The sequence below is a fragment of the Diadema antillarum genome, unplaced genomic scaffold, assembly GCF_040938485.1.
Source record: "Diadema antillarum isolate AM-2024a unplaced genomic scaffold, OU_Dant_1.0 seq00000358_RagTag, whole genome shotgun sequence".
NCBI classification, from domain to species: domain Eukaryota; kingdom Metazoa; phylum Echinodermata; class Echinoidea; order Diadematoida; family Diadematidae; genus Diadema; species Diadema antillarum.
The window spans coordinates 939,116-964,883 of NW_027271364.1; the positions used below are offsets into that span (position 1 = coordinate 939,116).

The 25,768-nt window shown below is 40.4% G+C and overlaps 1 protein-coding gene across 1 annotated transcript; it reads left to right on the forward strand.

The window, feature by feature from the left end:
* Nucleotides 1-8,029: 8,029 nt before the first annotated feature.
* LOC139731148 (uncharacterized) lies at nt 8,030-16,634 on the forward strand. The gene is made up of 6 exons (XM_071642029.1): nt 8,030-9,011; nt 9,744-9,872; nt 10,862-11,107; nt 12,171-12,406; nt 14,448-14,690; nt 16,450-16,634. The coding sequence occupies exons 1-6, from the start codon at nt 8,030-8,032 to the stop codon at nt 16,525-16,527; spliced, it is 1,914 nt and encodes a 637-aa protein (XP_071498130.1). The 3' UTR covers nt 16,528-16,634.
* The last annotated feature ends 9,134 nt before the right edge of the window (nt 16,635-25,768 follow it).

A 25,768-nucleotide genomic window follows, 5' to 3' on the forward strand; every position in this document is an offset into this window, starting at 1 on the left:
TAAGATTAGAACCCGACCTGCAATTACCAAGCATATAAGCAATGTCTATGATCTGTTTACAGTGCCATGCCCAGTAGTGCCTACTGCACAAGCTCAACATTCAAATCTTCCGACTTCCGGACCCAAGACTTTAATATGCAGAGGAACCGACGGGACGGGCCGACTCTGCGATACGCCAATGTTTCTGGTAATCAGGTAGACGCAGAGATATGCTGGTAATAGATGTACACCGGTTGCACTTGCAGCTACCAGCCGAGTCAGTGACAGTGCAGTGCAGTGGAGTCCACTTCTTCTTGAAGCTGGGCCAGGCTAGCTAGTGAGGTTAACCGACAACAAACTCAATTTTTCGGCATGGCAATGGTATATCCAGGTTTCTGAGCATCCAAAAACGAAGCTTTGAGCTCTTCGTCAGAGTTACTTGTAGTAATTCGCCGTTTCTGCAACACTTATCACCGAATCACATAGAGCGGGGCAGGGACCGACCGGTGACCGGCATACGTGGCCGTTTCATCGCCCGTAGCTGCGGGGTATGCCGGCGTGGGTGGGTAGGTATTGGGTGGCATGTAGGTGCTTATTAAAATCGATGGTTGGTTTGCCGGTGCGGTGACAGCTACCTAAAATGTACCAGGTTACCAGCCGGTCGAAACAGGTGCAGGAAAAGGCTAGGACACTACGACGTGTACGTGTGGATACGAATAACGCTTTTTCAGTATTCACTGTAATTCAGTTTATCTGGCAAGGTCGACGTCTGAAGTGGAATCTTTCTGCTGTTATACTCTGCTGCGATCACTCACGCTGTAAATTCGCTAGTACCAAGGAGGTACTAGTACTAGGCAAGCTTGCCTAGTACCTCCTTGCTAGTACGTACGTACGTGACGATGCGACGTGGCTTGGATTTCTCGTCCGCGCGCTCCACGCCGACACACGCCACATGATCACTGGTACTTACTGTCGCGCGCTTAGACCGCCACCAGCACCACGGCGTTCACATCCGTCCCCCCACCCCACCCCCCCTCCACCACCACCACCACCACCACCACCACCACCACCTAACCAAGGTGTCACCACCAGGGACCGCGAAACAGGGGTAGGGGAACTCCCCCCCCCCCATACCTCACACACACTTCTTCTTCTTTTTTTCAAATGTAATTTCAGTTTTACTTGCAATCAAATTTCGGTACTAATTCCTTTAAAGATAGCTGAAATACACATTTCCATGTTTCAATATAATAAATAAATTGACAATTACCGATTAAAAAAATGAAAGTATATTACATCTAAATTAAAAACGCATCCCAAAACCTAACCAAATACTATTATATACCTCATTTCTAGAATCCTCTCATCTGATTGGTTAAAATGGGAGTCATGAAAATAACTGTGCCCTATTTTTGAGTTACTGTGACCGGGGCGCGTTTTTTTTAAAGACGGCACAGATTGGGGCATGGCGCGTGTTAAACCTATGGGAAAAACGTTGGGTTAGGGTTTTTGGTTATGGTTATGGTTAGGGTTAGGGTTAGGGTTGGGGTTAGGATTAGGGTTAGGGTTAGGGTTAGGGTTTGATGGTTAGGGTTAGGATTAGGATTAGGGTTAGGTTTAGGGATAGGGTCCCCGATAGATTTTTAGTTTCCCCAATCTGTGCCGTCTAAAAAAAACACGCGACCGGGGCCCGGGCACAGTTAGTAAATAGGTTTTAGAGACAGTCGCGACCCCGCACACGTAGATCGCTCATAATACGCACCAATGATACGACCGCCGCGCATTCAATCAGCGTGCTGTAAAAGAGACTAGCGGACTGGTTTGGAGACAATCGCAACCCCGTAGTACACGTAACGTACACTGTACACATCACTGTACGCACCAATGATACGACCGCCGCGCTGTCTATCAGCTTTGATTACGAGTGCTGTAAAAGACACTAGAATCTATATTTTCGGTATCTATATTTCGGAATCTATATTTTCGGTATATAAAACAAATAATAACTGCTTGACATTCGGGTCACAATTAAAATTATGGGCCCTCGGTGATGTGAAAACCGTAACCATAGTTACGGTTTTCACATCACCTTGGGCTCATAATTTTAACTGTGCCCTCATAAGCAGTCATTATTTGTATACTATGAACTACCCCCCGAAACAGAAAAAACGCCTACCCGCCCATACATACTTGCCTCAATCCCTATACCTGTTACATCTTTTTTTTTTAACACACACAAGCACACGACGTACACAAACTTGTGAGAAAGTACACACACGCACACACACACCTTAGGCTCTTTTAAAAAATATATAAAGTACTATTTTTAGAAAGGTCAGAAAATCCTTGACTTGTAAATTCGAGGGTTCGTGGAATTCCGGGGGATGGGGGATGCATCTCCCATCCGGAGGAGGGGGATAGCCCGTACAATCACCCCTCTCCCTGATATTTGAAAATTTAAGAAGAAGAAAATGATTGTAATAATTTTGGCATACTGCATGGCGTGCAAGATCGAACGCCCGCCTGGCGCCTAGTGAGAGCTAAACCGTGAGAGCTTAACAGTATTCTATCTGTTAATATTTGTAAAGGACCTATAGGCCTACATGATTCTCTCAAGCGCTCGCTTGCTTTGCTCGACTTAAAATGGTTCAGATGTTGAAAAGGTAAAATACCAATACCTTGCCAGTATAGTTACCTGCTATGGCGCGCGCCACTCGGGACCGTCTACAAATTACCTATTGGTGTATACGAAGAACAAAACAAAACAAAACCGCCAAAATTATACCCACTCCCCCCCCCCCCCCCCCCCATTCATTGGGCAAACAATGATGACACAGGGATATCCACGGGCACCCAGAGATGATAAGGGGCGTTATATTATGATCCTTTTATACGGGGACAAAAAGGCAGTTGCCGTCCCATGAGAATGTTGGGGGTAAACATTTTTTTTTTCCTCCCCCCCCCACATTAATTCCCGAGATGCGGAAAGAACTCACACTTTTTTGGACGGAATTTGATTGTCCAAATATCAAATCCGAAGTATGTTATGCACCTTAACGTTGAATTACAACGCTCGGTCCCTCGCTCGGCCAATTTCCATATTATTTTCTTGCTCTTTTCGTAGAAACAAAAATTGAATATCATACCAAAAGTGTGCATTATGTGTCTCTGAATTCAGGTCTAAATAAGCAAAATCTTTCTCATGTAGGAGAGGGCCTATCCCCCTCCCACACTCTCCTTCAGCACACTTCCCTGAAAATATATCTTTCTGTTACTTTTTGATAGATTCGAAGCAAAAGTCGAATATTCCATCAATAGGGTGCATCAAATCTCTGAATATCAAGTCTGGAAATGTAAAAATCTACCTTGGCGTGTGTGTTTATTAATTTGGGGGCAGCCCCTCCCACACCCTCCCCACCATCCCCCACACATTTCTCTAGATACATGTTTTTTTGTTACTGTTTTGATAGAAACAAAAATCGAATATATTTTACCACTATTAATGGTACATCAGATCTCTGAATTTCAAGTCTGAAAATGCAAAAATCTCTCTCGTGTGGAAGGGGGTATCCCCCACACGCTCCCCCCCCCCCGCACACTTATTCATTATGTTTGTTTTGTTGGGTTTTTTTTTTAATTACTGTTTTGACAGACACAAAAATCGAATGCCTGCAGTATATTTTACCAATAGCGTGCATCAGATCTCTGAATTTCAAGCCTGAAACGCAAAATTCTTACTCTTGTGGGAGGGGGTAGCCCCCCCCCCCCCCCCACACACACACACCTCCCCCCCCCCCCCCTGCACACTTCCCTGAATAATCTATTATGTATCTTTTTGTTATCTTTTTAAAGAAATAAAAGTCGAATATTTCACCAATGGCGTGCACTAGATCTCTGAATTTGGTCTGAAAATGAAAAAAAAAATCTCCCACGTGTGGGAGGGGTAGCCCCCTCCTACTCCCTTCCCCTGCCGGTTTCCTTGAATATTACTTTATACTTTTTTTAATGAAACAATTGAATATCTTACCATTAGTGTGCACTATATCTCTGAAATTTCAGGTCTGAATATAAGCAACATTTCTCTCGTGTAGGAGGGGGTCAATCCCCCTTCAAGTCTGAAAACACCACCCTCCCCTGCCCGTATCCATGATGAATACTGTATACAGTATTACAGTAGTGTACTTTACACTTGCTCTATTGATATAGGAAACAACTGAATATCTTACCAAAAGTGTGCACCGAGGGCAAATGGTTGTAACCATACCCGAAAGCTAAAAGCAGTTGATATTTGTTATACCGCATTCTACTTAATTTCAAGATATTTATGCTAAATAAATGAAGCATTGAAAATGAAGTCGTAGCGCCACTGGTCAGCGAGGTTTATAGGTACAGCTGTATAAGGTATAATTTCACAATGAGCAACTAAAGGTATTGTTTACCATCAATAGCAGTGATATAAGAAAATGTTTGAGTTATCACATTTGAGGGATGGGTCAGTTATTTCACAAAACATCCTACCATATAAAATTTCGAAATATAGCCTAAAATATGAGGAAATATCACTATTTTTTTTTCAAGATACCATAACAGTATAGACGGCTCAATACAAATTTATTATAATTGATTGTTCACATTTTGCATATCTAACAATAATCACATAATAACCAATGATTATACTGATTAACACTTTTTTTACATTAGTTGTTTCTATCCCTAACTCACATTTATACAACTATTTTGAAGCACTAAATCTGGATTTCTGTTTCAACTGTAAATGGTAAATCAATGCTTTTAAATTATTGATACACCGCGCGAACGATAGACTTATGCACATCTAGGGGACTATATAGCGAAAATTATTAACTGCACCTCTGACTACTCAGAATCGAGGTTTCATCAACGAAGGTATAACGAAAACTATATTGAACCTTGGACAAATCAGAACAGATAGTCATTTTATCAAATTCGGTATTGTTGATTCTATACGTTATGGTATGTAATCTTCTCTTTGCCTCCTTTGGATGAACTACAGCTTAAATGCTGTATGTATGTATGGTTAAAAAAAAAGAAGGAAAAAATGTGCCTGCCCTGTTTGTGCTCCTTACATTACCTACTAAGTACTAGTATATGACACACAAAATCTTGTAGTGTTCGCTGTGGAGGAGCGGCCGGCACATAAAACGTTGCAAATTCCTGACTTCGGAAGTCGGAACCAAAATCAAGTGTTTCGTTTATTTTTTGCGATTACTGAACCATGATTCTTGTATGGTTGTGAAGCTTCTCCTTTGATTATGAACAACATAAAGAGAATGTCATATTTTACTTTAAACACCTGTTTGCTTTGTTGTTGCTGCTGACATTATCAATTCAGTGATATTATTCCTATTGCATTCTGAATGATCGAGGTGAGACAATTCAAGAGCTCTTTCACTTTGCTATAGAAATGAAAAAGCATGTTAAATATTCTTTGTGATTTACCATATCGTTACCCTTCCGTTGATCTGTTGCATATTATAATTATCTGTAGGACCTAGGCATTTATGATATAAATGACATTTGCTGGGTCAGTTTTAGAAGCGAAAAACTGACCCAGCAAGTGTCATTATTATAAATGAGAAGTTTTTCGCGGAATTAGACATCCCATTGTCCGGTCAAATATAACAATAACGGCATAGGCCTATATTCGATCAAAACTTAAAAACAAACAAACAACAACAACAACAACAACAACAACAAGACGACAAACGAAGTGAAGTAGATTTCAATTTCATAGCGACTCGACTCGCTCAAGCAGCCCACCTGGGCCCCAGTTGCGTGCGTGCATCATGCATTGCCTGTGTGTAAAAACGTGTTGGTCTAGGTTGCAGCATTAGCATGCACACTAAAAGGCAGTTCACAGTATAGTATACTAGTATACAGTGCAGGCAGGCCCGAACCTCTCTAAAATTCTAAATTGTTCTAGCAGAGCTGGAAGAGGACCCGCACTCTAACGATAGATTGGGTGAGCTAATGACACAAGCAGGTACATAACATCATATATACACAGTATTTGTGTTATTTTTGGTATCGGTAGTGTGTTATTTACCTCGTTTGAGCTTTGATTGTAAGTTTAGTAAATCGCGAATTGCACGTTATGTGATGAACCACACACGATTTTGAGTATGTGGGGATTAATTAGAGGCATGTTTTGACATTGCCTTATCGGTGAAACGGTGCGGCGCGACGAGGTGGCGGTTTTTCTTCCTTGTGAGTGGAGCTGCAAATTGTATCCAGATATGTCAGCGGTCACAAACCTCTGAAACACAGTAGGCCGGCATATGTTAGAATTCATGTTAGACCAGCAGCTGTTCTTCGTCTTCTTCTTCCGTTGAAATTCATTCCTCTTTTTGTGTTACATAGCGTCTAAAAATACTCTAAATTAGGCCCAGAGCCCTAGACGCGACGTTAAGTTTACACGCTCTCATGTGCTCTAATATTTGTTGAGTGACACTGGGTGACTGATCACTGACGTGACAGTTGACATGCCAACGCCATATCGGCATCACCATCGCTCGCCTTTAATCCTTTCACATTTATTTCATTGATGAATTGCGTTCATAATGTCCTCGATTGTTAGAGTGTGACATGTGTGTTAATTGTGATGCGATGCATGGGGTTGTTGTAAAATTTATTCTTGGTCCTCTGCCACCATCTGCCAAGGTCTCACAAGGAAGTACATATCTAAATATATTCTAATTAAGTAAGGCATTATCGTGATATAGATGTAGTCCCCACCTAGATCCCCACCACAGTGTGCGTGCACCCGTGCATTTGGTTTAGGGTTAGGGTATAGGGTTAGGTAGGGTTTTATTTAGTACGGACACGCAGTGGTGGGGACTATATCATGATTATGCCATTAAGTAATTTGTTACATGCTTTTAGTCTTTTGCCGGCATTTGCTGATTTGTTTGTTCGTAAAATAACTGAAAAAAAGTTGAGAACAGATTTGGATAAACCTTGCACTGATAAACCAAGGGAAAGTTGGTGATGACAAGGAGCAGATGATTGAATTTTGATAGTGATCTGGGAATTTTTGAAGATTTTTATTTCTTTTGGCAAATTCTCATGGTCGGACATCCGGGTATTTTGCGTGTTACGGGTTCATGGATAGCGGTGGAGTGAAGACAAACAGTCGCGTGAGTCTGGAGTGGTAACGCTGTACGTGTTTTCTGCCGGGGCGCCCCGCGAGCATAGCGCTAGCGCAAGCTGTACTACTGTAGCTGTGCGGGCGGCAGGATTAGGCCCTAGGCCTACTCTAAATTAGGCCCTACCCTAACCTACTACAGTACTAACGTTAGGCCTATAGACCTACCTGAAGTTTCTATGAGGTACTAAGTATGCGTAGATATCGGGGTAGGGCCTACTCAAAGAGGTTCTACTGCACATCTGGCCATTTTGTCGGGTCGTTGATCCAGAGTCCTGCCGCGATTTCATACGGGCACAGGTCCAGTCCGACTGCCTTCAACTTAGCAAAATACCGGGACCGATTGATCGACAGGATCCAGATTTTTAGAATATTGCTGGCAAGACATGATGCATGTATCTCATGAATGATGGCACAAATGACAAAATGAATAATGAAAAACAGTCCCCATGTCTGCGTAGAGTTGCACATAAGTTATACGCGTCGCACATGCACAGCATGCAGTATGCGCATTTATATGCAGGCTTAGCGCATGCAAGCTGTTTGTTTTCACTCCAGTCAACCGGAAGTGACATGTAGCCGACCGCGAGAATAGGTACAGGGTACAGCGTGCAGTTGAGGTTTGCTCTTCTCAAGACACTGCGCCGCAGGAAGCTGATGTCATGATGAGGTATTGTGTAAAAACAAGGCTGGCTTCTCATTAGTTTTATCAGTGGGAAATTGGGCAATTTTTGACGTGTGTGTATGGGTCTAAATCCACAAGGTTATCTTTAGATGGGCATTTTCTTCATTTTTTGAAGGCCAATCAAACATTCCGGGATGTCCTCTACCTTTTCAATATCACAGGTAGCATTCCGGAGTTTCATCATGGCAGAGGACAAGAACAAGACGATGACACCGACCCCAACCCTGACCCCAGCATCAACAGCAACGCAGCAGGCAGCAGCTCTGTATCAGTTACCACCTGACCTGATTGCTCAGCTATACAACACTGCTCAAACAATCCTCAACGAAACAATTGCTGCTCATTCTAGTCCAAGCTCATCTGGGGATGTGGCGACAAATTCCAGTCAGTCGACTAGTACTAGTGCAGCTGTCAGTCAATATAACGTTGTTTCAGCTCCTGGCAACCGTAATGGAGCTCAGACATTCAATGCACCACCAGGTTATGGTATTGCACACCAGCAAAACTCATCATTTGGGGCAACATATGGACAGAACACAAGTGGCAGTCAGTTAGACAGGACACAGTCATACTCTGATCAGCAGCCGTACCACAGTCAGTGTCAAGGCACTTTTGGCCAAAACAATTACTACAATTACCAGACCCAGGAAGGGAACGCGGGACAGACAGGCTTCGGCCATGGCCAGAACCAGAGAGGGAGAGGGCGAGGTATGTACAGTCAGGGGTGGGGCAGGGGAGGGAGAGAACAAAGTACAGGCTGGAGCCAGGGAACGTCCCATGAATGGAGCAGCAACAGAGGGAGGGGAAATGTGCAGCAGCAACGGGGACGGGGTTCACGCGGCAGTGCCTACCAGCGGGCAGGATGGACGACCAGTGCTGGTACCCATGGCAGGACGGACAGAGGGCGGGGTACATGGAACACGTGGTCCTCCAGGCCTTACCGAGGAGGCTATCAAGGAAGTACTACAAAAAATTCCTCTGAGATCAGTGTGGGGTACAATTTTGAAGGCAAGCTGGTTGGGCCAGAAAGGTCTGCTACGTCCTTTGGAGAATTCAAAGTATGCAAAATCTGCAACGTGAAAACCAATTCCTCAGTTACAGCAGAGAGTCACTACTCTGGAAAGCAGCATCTGAGAAAGTTGAAGGAACTTGAACAAAAGAAAGGTATTTATAATCACCATACCTTTTTCCCCTAGAAAATAGGATGGACTCAGAATGTGCCAATTGCTTTTCATCAAGATTTTTTTTTTTTTTTTTTTTTGGGGGGGGGTACATTTTGTTGTTGAGCAATTACTACTTTTACTTCAACTACTGTAACCATGCCTGAGCTATATGAGAAATAATGTATTACAAATCAGCCAATGTATGGGCATCCAGTGGTTTGACACCTATTGTAGCAATGACACCCGTCATGCATATGGTTTGGATGAAAAATCTCAAAAAGGGAAAAAAAACCTTTGTGTATTCTCATTGACCTGCTTGCAGTCTGTAAATCCCAGCATTTCCCGGCACAGTAGACCTACTCCATGTATACAGTGTAAAAGTTTATTTATTTTTGTGTATGTATGTTTGTATGTATGTACAAGTATGTATATATATGTATACTTTTATTTATTTTTTTATTTTTGTGTATGTATGTTTGTATGTATGTACAAGTATGTATATATGTATATATTTATTTATTTATTTATCTATTTATTTGTTTATTATTTTATTCTATTTTAAGTTGGGGGAAATCACAGATATATAAGTAAACTTAAGATTTATTAATTATGTATTCATGCAATGCTACATTTTATGTCTATAGGCTTTCATGTAATGCAGGACAAGTAGTAGAACTGTTAACAGGCACGCTTCTTTCTCTTTTCTGCATTGGAATTTTTTTTGTGCCCCCAGAGCTTGAAAGCAAGTACAATTTGCATGGGGAAGACATGCATTGCAAGCTATGCAATGTGTCTTTTACTTGCGTGGATCAGATTGAGAAACACTATGGCGGAGCAAGACACAAAAGAAATCTTGATGGAGGTATGTTGACTTTTCAGTTTGCTTGTTATTTCTTTGTTGAGATAGACATATTAATTTAGAACCACGGTTCATCCTTCCGAGGCACTTTGCATGACAGCATCCAGTTTGATATGCAGTGAAGTCTAGCCATCGTACATTTTGATAGACTACAACGCACACAAATCTTTCAGCAGGTTTCTTTTTCTTTTAAAGATTTTAGCTGCCCTCATTGACATATGCTTTATGTGGCAAATTGGTCTGCTTTATGTGGCAAATTGGTCTGCTATATCTCCACCTTACTTTTACCAAGTGATTGCGTGTGTGTTATGCTTCTATCAGTTAGAGTTCCTCTGATGGCTATCACATGGAAAAAAAAATGTGAAGTAATCTCTTTCTACAGACTGCTATTAGTCAGCCAGTTTAGGTTTACATGACTTCACAGCAGTTCATCAGATGGTTTGGTTTATGTGCATGAAACTTGCATTCTTCGAGTTTAGGGAAAGTGCAAGTGATGAAAGGATGTATTTCCTGCGTGCAGTGTTACAAAAACAACTAGAGATGAGTGGAAAAAAATAGACAAAGCTTTGATTTTCCATGTGTAAGTTTTGCTAGCAGGGTATTTTGTGGACACATCTGAAGAAGTGCCTCCCTAACACACATTCAAATTTCTCAAATTCCCAATCAATCAATCCAATCAATCAATCAATCAATATATCAATCAATCAATCAATCAATCTATCTATCTATCTATCTACCTATCTATCTATCTATCTATCTATTTATCTATCCATCTATCCATCCATCCATCCATCCATCCATCCATCCATCCATCCATCTATATATCTATCTATCCATTTTTACGCTACGCAATTTTGTCTACATATCTGGTTCATTCTAGTTGTCTCTGTATATATCTTGTTTTCTTTTCCTCTGCATCGTAGCAGAATGTAACAGTGTTGATTGTTTCTATCTCATGTGTCAAATTTGATTGTATAAACCATCTGCATTAGGTGATGCCAAAAAAGATGACTCAGAAGCTGCACCTGATACAGGGGAAGATGGCGATGAACCACCCACTAAAAAGCAAAGAGGCCCTGAGCAGTCAGCTAGTGGGGGCGCTGGTGATGACGCAGCCAGCCAGAAAGAGTCTGAAGGCAGTGCAGAAGCAGCCCCACGCCCTCCCCCAAAACTCTATGTCTGTGACGTCTGCAACATCAAGACGACATCTCAGGGACTGTTGGACGGTCACATTGAGGGTATGTTTTGTGAGAAATGGCGCCACAGGGAATCCACATTACGACAAGGTCACTGGGGCTTCCTATTTTACCTCATTGTAACCGGTACCTTGTCACAAATGTGCTGTAAAAGAGACCAGTTAAAAACAGTAATAGGTAAATCCTCTACAAAAGTGGTCCCTCATAATCGAGCTTGTTGTAAGTGTGTTTCTCTTTAGCGTGTAGTGCCAATATGCAGGTCCTCTTTTGAATACCTCCGCCGCGCTACTGTATTAGACGTTACTATTTTAATTTGTCTGTCCATCTGACCATGTTTTTGTTACCTCCTCTCATCGTGACAACTTGAATCATGGTTGCCTAATGTCTATATAAGATCATACAATGTGTACAAAAATGAATAGACATGATCTGATTGGCTTATGATGTCATGCATCACTAAACAGAAGAGAGTGAGACTCCCATCAGAGTCTGATATTTTGCATAATCTCACGACCATCAGGATGCATGAGGTGAACTTTAATTGAATCTGCTTCAGGAGTGCTATGTGTTTTTGTTTAGTGCTGATTTATCTGGTAATGACAATAATCAAACCACACCCTATTGGATGTCTTGATCTGCATGATGCCTCTGCATGTAATTCTCCAATTAAAAATCCACATAGATGTAACACTTGTATGTACATCTACAGCTTCTAATGATTGTCCTTGAACATATCATGGGTACATACATTTATTTATTTTTTCCACCCGAACCTGATTTTGTAATTGTGCTACTGGTACTGGTATGATGATGGGTTTGTTGTTGTTGTTATTGTTGTTGTTGGTTTGTTGTTTTTTTTTTTGGGGGGGGGGGGGGTGTATCTGTGTGTGTTAGTCTATTCTTTTTTCTTTTTCTTTTTTTTCTCTCATTGTCCTGTGGTCTTCCAACTCCGGTGATATCATGATAGCATGTGCTTTATTGCAGTCTACAGTCATGTGGCTCAAAAGCTCTCAAAAAATTAAAATTGATTAAGATTGATGTATTGTATGAATGACATGACATGTGACTGTTCTGTGCTGGTATCTTGGATCCTGGTTTCATGCAGGGAAAAAGCATCAGAGGAGACTGAAACAGCTGAATTTGCCACAGCCCATCAAATTTCTGCCACAGGCACAAGCAGACAGCACCACAATGGCCGATTTCACTCAGTTTCAATTCAGCCCAGCTGAGCTAGAGGCAGCGAAAATTGTGAAATTTGGGCCCACTGGGAGGGAGAAGACATTCTACAAGTGTCATGTATGCAGCATTGAGGACATCAATTCTCCCACACAGTACAAGCAGGTACTTTCCTTTCACTGTGATTATCAGCAAAAAATAAAAAAAGAGTCAACCAGCTTACATTGACCACTTACAAATGAGTAGAAAAAGAAAACAAAAGCATGGAAGTTTTAACCCTAAAAAGACTGGGCTATTTTGGTAGCTCGAAAGACTGGGGGGGGGGGGGGGGGGGGGGGGCCTAAAGGCCCCCCCTCAAGATCTCGGCCGTGGATTGCGCGATCGCCGCGGAAATTTGCACAATGGTAGTGTGCGATGTAATCTACAAGATCGTTTACTTAAATTTCCCAAAAAAGACTTCTTTTATTTTATTTTGATTAATTATGCTAATTTATGCGAGAAATCAGACTCTTTGACCTAAATCAGTAAATAAAGCTCCAAAAGTGCTCATCTTTGGTCAAATTATTCTTTGTGGCATTCTTAGCAAATGTACTGGAAAAAAAATTCGGTATCAAAATTAATTTCTTATCTATTTTATTGTTTTATGAATTTCTTATGTATTTCGTTGTTTTTTCGACCTTTTGTTTTGATTTTTTTTAAACAAAATTTGTGGCAGACACTTTTTGAAGCATAATACTCCTAAAACAAATTAATTTTAGCCATTGAGAGTAAAATAAGCATATTTATATGAACCATGTGGAAAAACTCAATTTGCATTGACTTTGTACACAAAATCACATTTTTGAGCCATTTTCGGCCTCACGTGCACATACAAAAAGTTATGTAACTTCAGAACCGTACCCCCGGGTGTCACGAATTTGGTGTCAAAATGTGCGGGAAACTCGAAAGAAAAAAGTCATAGAGCATCGCGGCGAGAGCATTGCGTGTTGCAGATTAATCTCGCAAAATGTATAGGGGGGCCTTTTAGGCCCCCCCCCCCCCCAGTCTTTTTAGGGTTAAGATACTGTAAAATGAGGAATGTTCATGTGCATTTTAATTTCGCGAATTTTGCAGGAACCAAGATTCACGAAATTAAAATGCACGTGAAAGTTCTTGTCTACACTATAGGCATTGAATGTTAAAGGCAACTCGCGAAAATTTCATGCCGCGAAAATATTATGTTTTACAGAAATTGCTGACCTAAATATCACATAGGGTAAGCCCGTCAAAAGAAGACAAGATCAAGAAAGCCCTTTTTATATCTCTGTATGTTGATTCATTTACCAGGTTAGGTCATGATAAGATCTGGTCTGTCACATATCGTTGAATCTGCTTAACTTGTTTCTAGCCGATATGTCATGCTTTTCATTCACTTGTAAAACAATATGTCACAAATTTTGTGAGAGTCAAGATTTGCAAAATTAAAATGCCTGCAAAATTTCTTGTCTACGCTACAGGCTGTATATGCATTGAATGCCAGTGGCAGTTCGCGAAAGTTTCATGCCGCAAAAAAGGCTGTCGGCTCCAATTCGTGAAAATTTAATGCCGCGAAAAATATCTTGCTCTACGGTATGTTTGGATTTTCTTCAAAGCAGCACAATTCAGAGCCACACTCATGTTAACTTACACTGAACCTTGTCAGATGGTATTCTGCATTTCTTTGATGATGGTGTATATGGGTTCTGTTAATAGCAATATTGATACCTAAATTTAAGAATATGATTTCATTTTATATTAAAAGGAAAGGTGCCTGCAATAAAGGTAATATAATGCTGTCACCTGATTACTTCAGATACATTAGGTAGAAGGGAACATAGGACCTTAAAACCACAACAATTACTGTGTTGTATCAGGTTTATGCACTATATCAGGGTACAAAAATAAAGAGAAATGTAGAGTTTGGACCTGGAAAGTCATATAATACTTGTTAAACTAGGGTTTTATTATAATATCTGGGCCCTGTTTTATGAAGAGTTGTAATTGATTATATAGTTGATTTCAATCATAAGTCTATGGCAGCCTGTGTGTAAAGGAAATTTAAAATCGAATATATCTTTTGATAAAACGGAGCCCTGACCTCATTTTACAATGTTCAAAAATGTATCTGTAAGTTGATGTAATGGATTGTCAGTGAAACTTTTTCCTTGGAATATTGCGTGATCAACAGCACATGAAGAGCAAGAAACACCAGATGGTCCTGATGAAGAAGCTGACTGAGGCTGGGGTCATACAGCCGCAAGATCTGCCGTCCAGTGCTGAGAGTAATGAGCCAAGTTATGACCCCAGCTTTGAGCCATTGATACAGGCTGCCAAGATCATCAAGCCTGGACGATCTGGGAGAGAGCGGGCATTCTACAAGTGTGACATGTGCTGCATTGAAGACATAAACTCACCGACTCAGTTTGTACAGGTACTTCTGCCCTCCCTCGCTCTCTTTTAGTACAATGAAACACCGCATTAAAATTGGCATTCATAAAATAAAGTCAGACACACAGAATGCAGGAGATTCCATAAATAAAAAGATAAAGAGAAACTTTGGGAAAGTAAAGTTTCATGTTCCCCCCCCCCCAAAAAAAAAAAGCAACAACAACAACAACAAACAAACAAACAATCAATGCAGATACTTTACTATTAGAAACCATTCATACAAAGTATATAAGGTATAAATGATGTAATGAATCTGTATACAAAATTTGCAATAAAAAGTTTCCTTCTTTTAATGGGAAATCAAGTATAGCACTCAATACTTTTTATCAGTTTTGATTGGTGTTGCCATACATTGGTAATGATGATGTTTATGGGATAAAGGGTCGTATGCCTGTGTTTCATAAACAAAGCCCCACAAGATGATTTTTGACATTTATTGCTCAAACCACTGGGATAGTAGTAAGTGGATGACCTCATTATTTCTCCTAATTTGTAGATGTGGTTGCAACCAAAATCACCAGTCAGTGAAAATACACAAAAAAAAAATTAAAATTGTAAGACTCTGTTTTACTCAATATCTGATTATTTTGCAGCTCCTTATTCTTCGTAGCAGTCACCTTTATAATTATATGAAATTGCATTTATCCAGGCTGAAGAAAATGTTGCCAATCCACAGAAATGTTGAGTCATAGGCCGTGTCTGAGGACTTGAGAAAGTGAACGGAACCAAACTACATCATATCGTACCATACCATGCCTTGCCATAGTGGGAGCATTCTAGCACTCTGTGGAGGTAGCATACTTCACAAGCTATTTTGGGACCAAGTCAGGGATCACATTTTGTATTCACCTCATTCACATTCACCTCACACACCTGCACTACACACAGGTGTCTCTAACAAGGAGAATATTCTTTGTATTATGGTGTACCCACAGTGGACTCCCTTTATAACAAAGTGCTTGGGATGGGCAATTTTGTTACAACCAAACCAATAAACAATAAAAAACATAGAGCAGATAATGTTGACGTCTGAATTTTTGCGTTTCGTTGTAACCAGAATTTCTGAAGGAAATAAAGCCAATCTTCTGTCTCACGATGTGAGGTAAACACACACGCACACAAAAATGAATACGACGTTTCGGCTGCAAAATCTGCTAGCCTTTGTGTGGCAAAGTAGACCGAGCAATGCAGTGCGTGCCTATTTATAGTGGCGTTGGGAGTAGCTAGTTATTGTTCTTTTGTCACATGTTAAGGTTGTGGCGGGAATTTCGTTTTACTGTGTTTGCTATAACCAGACTGTACTGTACTGTATGTTAAGTGTATTCTTTTCATGTCAACCGTCAACAGCTGTTACTACTCTCTTGTATGGCATGGTATGGTATGGTATGCCTATGGAGCACATTGGTAAGCAGTCCACTTTTGTCTTGGTATGGTACGGTACTGTACACTTTGAGGGCCGTTAAGAGCCCCTCTGGAGCAAGTATGCTACGCTTTAGGACAGTGCTCAAATGCACCCTTAAATGCCTTAAAAGCTGACTGCCAAGGATTAGATAAATACTAATTTAGGACTTAACATTTACTCAGGAGTTCAAATCTTGTCTGCCAAAGGTGTTGTTCTTGTATGAATGTGTGCCATGTGATACTGAATAAGCTACAAATAGAGACTGACGTTTTTTTTTTTTTTAAGAGAGAGTTCTGACAATGTCGCTGCATCACTTTGTTCAATTTGGCTTCATCAACAGCATTTGTGCAACAGTAAACACCAGGCAGCCCTGAGTAAGAAGGAGGAATCTAATGCAGTCACGGAGCCACAAGCCTAAGAGGAGCTCAAGGAGAACAGTGGATGCCATGCAGCTGAGCAACACCACAGTGGGGGACTACCATGGTCAGTAGTTCTTGGACCAAGGCCCATCCCCCCAGTCTTGCCCACTAGACAGCAAGTCGCACGATGAGCTTCCGATGACCATTCTCGTAGGATCTCTACAGGACTGGGCATGTTGGTGGTGGTACGCCGTCATTTCCTGAGCAGTGCGTCCACCCACAAGCAAAATAGGACCTGACCAGAGAGAGAACGGCGCATGTGGCCGGCCACGGTTCTGTTGCTGAGCGTGTTGGTTGCTTGACATGAGATTGGATGGATGCTCGCCTTCCTTCAAAAAAATGTATTCAGACTGATTGTGATACAAGTTTGGAGAACTTGCATATGAGGGCTACTGCAGCAGATTTCCCTTTTCCTCAATCTCTTATACTGCATACAATATACAACCCATGGCCCTGATACCCTTTTATGTCACTGAAAAAGCATCATATGAGGAGGTATGTGTAGGAACCATTTATGTTACATGGCAGCCAACCACTGTAGTTTTTTTTTGGCGAATGGCGGTGTTCACACAGAGCAATATCACATAGAATTTATCCATTTAACCCATCCCTTATGGGAATCTGGTACACCAGGTTCCTGTGGGAGCAACTGATATACGGGAACCTGGTATACCAGGTTCCCAAGATGAAGACAAGAATGCCTGCTTTCGTGGCCTAAATTCATGCTTCTTTGTGTTATAAAGTCTCAATAAAAAAGTCTGAGAGCCCATCAGCGCACGCTCTATTCATACATCGCACCCAATTGATATTTCTGTTGTTCAAGGGCACATTAGTTGACCATGGGGAGGGGATGCATGCACCGCTTGACTGCTTTCGCACAGGTGGATTACCAACCTGTCTGTTCTCTGTCGACGGGCAAAAAGAATCTCATTTTGGGACATTAAAAGGTATTTAGAGAATTGTGGAAGGAACGGGTTAGGAGGTGAATTACTATAACCTAGATGGGCAAGGGATATTTGGGAAGTTGGGGTCCCAGTTCTTCTCATTGATATCAGTTGCCTCTACAGAAAGGGAAATTTGCACATGCATTGATCAGTACATACATTTTTGCTTTTATTGAAATATTCTATTTTGTTTGATTTCCATTTTTTCTGAGCAGTTTTATTACTGTGTGCTATGCATATTTTGACATTTTATAAGCATCTCAAAATTTGAACATATAGTGGTGTTTTTATCTGAAAGTGCACAAGTTGCTTCCTTTTAAGTAAAGCTGCACAATGGCAATCATATGGAAGGGACGATTTCTATGCAGATTTGTTCAATAATCGACCTGTTTTTTTCTCATCTTTGTATTTGAGTTTTTGTTTTTGTTTTTGTTTTTGTTTTTGTTTTTTTTTGTTTTGTTTTTTTTTTTTTGGGGGGGGGTATGATTTCTTATGTGTTTCCTTATTTAGGTATCCATTGTGTTGTTTTTATGACCAATCCAAAATAACACCACAATAAATACATTGATAGAAGTGTTAACGAAAGCTGAAAGTGGTTCATGTATTGACTTTTTGGAAGCAGACAATACTTTGCCAATAGAACATACAAGCAGATGCCTAGCAAGTGCATTTTTTGGTGGACATTAGATCAGTTGTGGTCTGACACCCATACATTTAAACAACCCCCACAAGTGTGGTAACCAAACATCCGTGTAAGTTCAGTATGCTGTAATAGTTATGTATATTTTCATCTATGACATGTGAATAGAAATTCTATCATTTCCATAATGTGCTAATGGTACCATGTATAAATCGAAACACACACACACACACACACACACACACACACTCGCACACTGAACTCTTTTTGTGCCAGTATGCCATATTCAAATTCCCAACTCAGTCAATGGTTTGCCGAATTCACACATTGTGTTCGAACACACAGCCGCACACAAACCAATTGATAAATCACAATATGCCACGGTACCTTGAAAGTGTTCTGGCCATAGCCTTGTCATAAAATTCTCATCACAGCAAAGCTTGCAATTTTATCTACAACTTTCCTGTAATGCTTGTCTTGCAGAAATGCTTCCATAAAAAGTTACATGGCTTTGAAGAACAGAACGTGTTGTAGAAGTGCTTACTATGCATTGCGGTCTCAGAATAATTGTGGCACATAGGGGGTTCACTGTGGCACACAAAGATTTAACCTTTGATAGGGTGGTTGCTATAGTGAGTTACATTCATGACAGTGGAAAAATGTTGCGGTGAAAGTACCAGTCAATGAAGACACAACAAAACTAGAGAGGGGCCGTCAAAGGCGGCAGACCCACGCCTTGTACAAAGTCGGGGTAAACATACTGTGCATTCGGTCATCTACCAGAATTCGGTCACTTAATTGCCAGTGTCCTTTATCACCAGCCACTGCGTTCTACCAAAGATCGTACACTGAAGTGTACGATCTTTGGTTCTACAGTCACATCACACGCAAATCACAATACATTTCACATACGGTAACACTCATTCACCACAGGAAAGTCCTTTAGTCTCCTCCAAAAATCCATCGAAAATCCCAAATTCCACCGTCAAAAGTGCAGATTCGGAACTTTTCCAAGCGCGCGCGAATTAAGTCCAGTTTTAAGAGTATTGTCTACGCGACGGGTCGCCGAAAAAGCGCTAAAAATCGAGAAATACGCCGTTTTCTTGCGGGATATTTTGCTTATAGCAAGCCAAGAGTGTGTTGATATCAAAGGTCGTATGAGTGTACGATCTTTGATGGTATCCACAAAAGCGCAAAAGAAAAACAAAATTTACGTACCCCCTAGGCAATTACCCCTATGATTAGTGTCTACGGGAATTATTCAATGCAAGGGTTCAATGCAAATGTCTACTGCACCAGTATTCGGTCACCAAAGAGCGCCGCAACGTCCCCGATGCTATTTTGCACCAACAGGGTAGAGCGCGATGCATTTTCAGCGGCCTTGCACACGCATTGACATTGTACATTGAGCGCGCATATCGTGCAGTGTGACTGCGACCGAGCAAATGCTCCTCCAACGAAAAAAACAATCAATTTTAATTTGAAAAATCATCAAAATACGGGCAAGTTTGTGACGACGGAGAACGAACTTTCATAAATCCAGAAGGACATAGTCCTTCAAATAGGCCTAAACGTAAATTTCGGAATTCTTACGAACATTTTAGCAGCGAAGTCCGATCGTTTGGGAGTTTATGTTTTCGTATGGTAGCGGAAAATCGCAAAGTGAGAAACGGGAAATTTTCGGAGTGGTCACTATACCATGGGGTCAAAACTTAAAGGTCGCACAGAATTTGCAAGGGTCAACCGATTATCACCAAAATCTAATCGATTCTTTCCTGTCACTATCCAGACATCCCCTGAACATTTCGTGCAAATCCGTTTACCCGTTCTCTTGTTATCTTGTACACAAACAAACAAACAAACAAACAAACAAACAAACAAACAAACAAACAAACATACGGAACCCTTTACATAACCCCCTGCCGATTTTCATCGGCGTGGGTAACAACACAGGAACCACAATATTTGTCTCCCACAATGGTTTGTAAATTAGGAGGGATAGAACTTGATAATGGCAGCCTGTCAAACGAGCCAGTTTTACTGGTTTCTGCTTGCACTAGATTTGTTATCATCATTATTATCATCATAATTCCAAGATCGCAAGGGAGGAAAACATAAGTTTCAAGTGCTTTAAATCATATTAATCACTGTAGGGCATGCTGAAGATTTTGAACATTTTTTGCATCCTCTGTGTAATGATTTTATTTGGGTTCTTATCTTGTGCGCCTATATTATTTTCTCACATAGGTATCAAGATGGGAGTTTTTTTCCTCAAATTCAGTTTTTGTGCATGTTTGACTTTCACAGAGCTGACACTGCATATTAGTACACTGTAAGTTGTCTCCTGTGAGACAAGAAGGATTTGAATATGTGACTATTGCCTTTGTAAGTCTTGATGGTGGATTTTAATGACATCTGGTGCATCTAGGTCATAGGCTGGAGCAATGTTGGTACATCTTTGTGTTGGTGAGTTGATATGTGGATGAAATATTTTATAGTGAATACGATTCAAGTTATTACGTGAAGTGTTATCAAGTGGAGTGAACATTATTCCAGTCATTTGATACATATCATCTGTGCAGCTACATGGCAAGCAGCATCACCCTGCTTTTTGTCATGTAAGTGAGTATGTGTAATTGCTGAATTGCTAATTTAAAAGGAGACTTTGTTGTAATTACTCGTTCCAATATAGATTTGTTGACAATTTGACTTGTTCTGTTTTGTGTTTATAATGTGATAGTACTGTAGTAAGTTTGGCCTTGTGTTCAGTATGTCAGAGTAGATGATTTTAGTTCATGCTGTTGTCAGCTGGTACTTGCCACATCATTGTGCAAACAGTTTATCAAAGAATTACCAACAGATTGTCCCGACGAGGACGGGAGAGTCGTGAGAGTGGAAATGGATTCTCTTGCACATTTGTGAAGATCTAGGCAGCATATCAAGAAACTTGTCAATCACTGTTTTAAGCTACTGAAATCCTTGCATCTGATTGGCTGAGAGTAAATTTGTCTGTGAAAATTACTGTGAAAACATTTTTATTAAATGCCCCCCTGCTGCTGGATAGTTTGCATCCTAAGGGTAAGAAATAATCTGTGCCAAAAATGTGGTCAAGTGATCACTGTCGTGATGAAATTCTGGAAGCAGGTGTGCCACTGCTTGTGTTAGAGGATATCTCCACTGTTTTTTACAGTGCACCAGCTACCAGTCATGCATGGATGCTGCTACAAGGCATTTGTAAATATCATTACTGACTGTATGGGCTGCTATTTTCACGAGGATTCAATTTTCACAAATTTTGCGAATCACTGTTAGACCACCAATTTAAAAGCTCTCGAAAATGTCTTTAATGGACAGGCATTAGTGCACTTATGATAGAGTCAGGGTCAAAATTGCGAGAACAACATCTTGTGAAAATGGCCGTGACCTCATTTGTGAAAATGTCTGTACACGGAAATGACAGTTTGTACAGTATCTTGTACTCATCTTTTTCTGTTGTCTGTACCTCCATATTCTGCTGATTGCATTAAAAATGTTTTGGGCAGTGACATGTACAAGTATTTGTTTCAAGGGTGTCTTCCTTGTATGTCTTGTCTGAATAAGGATTTTTTTTTCAATTGTAAAGAACTGTGAAAGTACTTAGCAGGAAGCTTTCTAACTTTATTCTCTGCGGCTGAAAGATTGGACCAATATCCCAAGACAACAATGTTTATTCTTATGAAGGTTCGTTTCTCTATTTTCAAAAGAGAAAAAAGAAAAAAAAATGAAAAAAAAGGTTCTTTAATCCAGAAATAAAATCCGGTTCATATTTCCGAAAATGGAAATTTTCCGTTTTGTCCAATAATGAAATAGGGTTTGTTCGTCTTAAAATGCCCCCAAGTCTCCTTGTATGTACAGTACAACTATTCTTTGTTATGCATGATCCACCATGATGATGATGATGATGATGATGATGATGATGGTGATGAAGAGGAGAAGGATTTTAGAATGAGGAGGTCAAGAATTAATGGAAAGGGGAGGAGGAAGAGCACATGAGGGAGGAGGAGAAACACTTATCTGTTGATTTCGTCAGTGATGGAATTACAAATTACAAATTACAATAGCTTTTTCTGTTTTCCAGTTGATCAATGAAAGCGTATGTGTGTGTGGGCATGCATGTGCTTATGTCTATAATGGAGGTGTAAAACCTGCAGGCATTCCTCTACAAAATTTTAACTTAAACTTTACGTCTCCTGAAAATGTGATTATTTCATTGAAATGCAAACATAAGGGTGTGGATGCAGAGTGTGGTGTACAATCTCCCCACGCAAACACTTCAAGCTAAATGAAATCAAATATGCTTTACCCTTACAAATATTATACAAATAATACACCGGTGAGAGTGCGTTTACTTAGTGGAGATGTAGCGCACTCGAGGGTATTTACAATTGTGAAACATGCACGAGGCGAAGCCGAGTGCATGTTGCACTACATTGTAAATACCCGAGAGTGAGCTGCATCTCCACTAACGTCACAAAGTCAAACCTGTGTATTATTTGATTTATAAAATGGGTCGAAAACTAACAGCATTTTTCATGTACCTTTGTTGGTCAATACCAGTCAGCTACATGTAGCACTCGCTCAAAAGTCAAGATGTCCGAAGATGTTCGTCCCAAACATTTACACACGTCGCACTCGGAAATCCTGCACATAAAAGTACTGTATGTATAAGAGTATACGTACGTGGTATACACCATGCCACATGTTATGCACAAGAAAGGCCGGCTGGCATCTCGAACTAGAAGTTGTTTACAGGATTGACAGCGCATATAATAGCGCGCGACACACTTGTAACAAATCATTGAGTGTGCACTGCTAGTGTAAACATTGTGACGTCAGTGACTTTACGCTTTTTTGCACGGCCGGCCGTGCATGTTAGTAAGAAAATAATGCACGCGCACGTGACTCATTTCAGCGCTTCCAATTGGCTACATTCTTGAACCCATTTTATAAATATGATTATCACTTTTAAGCCAATAATCATTGTTATTCTAATTATTATTAGCATCATTATTTCTGTAAACATTTACTAGCTTTAATGATATTCTTACTGATATCATTATAAATTTGTTATTGCTACATTATACTACCACTACGACTACTACCACTATTACTACTTATTGACTACTCTGCCATCATTAATGTAATCATTGTTAATTTATATTGGCAAGACAAAGTGCAGTTGAATAAAGTTTCTTTAGATGAATATTCTGTATAAAGATAGTAAATGATTGTAGGGCCTATATGGTATACAAAGAGAGGGAAAATCATACAGATTTTTCCAATGATGATTTGAATTGAACATATATGAAAAAACACAGTATTATTTTGTTAGAATGGTTGCCATATGGACCATTTACCCAACACAGCCAAATAACATGGCAGAGAAAGCTTAGACTATTATGTTTGACTTAAAGCTATTTATTCACTTACTTATCTATCTATCTATCTACTAAGTATCTATCTATCTATGTATATATATATATATATATATATATATATATATATATATATATATATATATCTTTCTATCTATCTATCTACTAACGAGTATTTATTTATCTTTAGCCAATTCTAACCAATTCACCAAGAAGCAGTGGTCTTCCGTGGGGCCCTGAATAATATGAATGAATATATGTTCATTAAATAGCAAAATGTACAGAAGAAAACACAGATATATAGGGCCCTCTATTGCAAAGTAACATGAAACACATATTCATATGCCACAATGAGTTCACCAGAATGCTCAAATATATTGATAATATGTGGATTCATTAGCTATCACAAAGATTTGCTTGTGTTACTTACAAATAACAACTTTGTTTAAATAATACAGAATGTATGAAGAAGCTGATCCGATTGAATTATCTGGCTTACTCTTTCAAGGAAAGAAGATATAATTGGGCTACACTTAGGCGTATTATCTATTAGAGGGAAATCTTGGCACACGCAGACTTCACCGTCCATTTGCCTTGTGTGATGTTCGGTATTAGGTGCTAAGTTTATGAACGCATTTAATATCACCATAACGCGATTGAACTCGAAACGTTCGTCAGACAAACATCTACTCATCCATAACAAATCAGTCGACGGGTTTTGCTCATTGTTGGTGTAACTGTAACATACTCAGTAACCATCTTTTCCCGATCCTCCAGCTGAGGAAATTCGAGCGTGGGCGGGGGTTCGTATCTCCCCCCCCCCCCCCCCCCCCCCCCCCCTCCACACTACACTCCGTGCCCACTTACTGTATTACATCGTACATGCTATTACCTATATTGTATGCAGCGCGGATCTCATCTCCATAGTACCTGTAGTAAACCAACCACGCATTCCGATCCTTTGAGCAACCAACCCGCGAGCTAGTCCGGTGCGTGACGTGAGTGGATGCCAATGGCCTGATGATCAGTCTTTTCGTGTTTCCCTCGACTAAATTAAGTGAGTTTGTAAAATTAAACAAAAGATTCTCATTGAATATATTTTAGTTAGTATCCCTCATGTTTGTGCGCTGAATGGTATTTTGAGATGCTGCAAACACCGATTTCAGTTGCCGTCTGTGAGAACAACCGTATCATATCACGTACTCACCATAATAGTCCCATTCGTTTGTTTTGACGTGTACGTCTAAATTGTTGTACAGTGTACTTGGAACCATGCAACATTGAACAAGCGCAAGCCACGGCAGTGCATGACGTGCATACGTGCAGTGGCAGTGCAGTGCAGTGCCAGCCGAGCCGAGCTAGCGAGAAAGGTCTAACATGTTACGATATGTCAAACACTACAGTATCTAACAACATTTACTGGTTTTTTTTTCATTCGGCTTTTAACGTTTCAGAGTTTAAATGCCGACTTTTTTGGCCAGAGTTGTAATTGCCCCGGCTGAGTAAAAATTAGAACCCGACAGATAGAAGGGAAAAAAAAAGGTGATAAAAAAAATACTGTTCTAGTCTGTGGATGTGCACGGTTACAACGAAATTCCAGTTACAACGCAGTGAAAATTCAGGCCGGAACATTATCCGCTTGCGCTTTAGTCTATGTCTTTATTTGTTCAGTTATAAATGGAATTTGGTATTTCGATTATAAATTCACGAAACTCGAAAGAAAACTGCCAGTCCCGAGGATTTTGTTATAACGGGAGTCCACTGTAGTGTTTAATATTAATGATAAAAGTTATTTACAGACTGTAACGTTAGGTCTGGGCCCACTAGGTCTATACGTCTTAATACATTTTGAGTACATATCTAGTTAAGATCTGTCTGATATTATGCACTTGTCAATGTAATGACTCACCCCACTACCCCCGGACATGGGTGCGTCATTTCCTCGTTTGGTCCGTCAAATTTGTGACCCAGGTGTTCGTCATTTTACCAGCTTTGTCCGTCAAATTTTTGACCGAGGGGTACGTCAAAATCCCATCATTGTCGGTCAAATCTTTGACCGAGGGGTGCGTCATGGTACGTCACTTGGCTATGGAAAATAACACGCATTATTTTAAACCGAGGGGTGCGTCCTGGTACGTCACTTGGCTATGGAAAACTGCATGCATTTTTGCACGCTACCAGTACCGGATACACGATACCGCGAGTGAAATTACAGTGAGCAGTGTCCCGCGGCAAGTGAAAA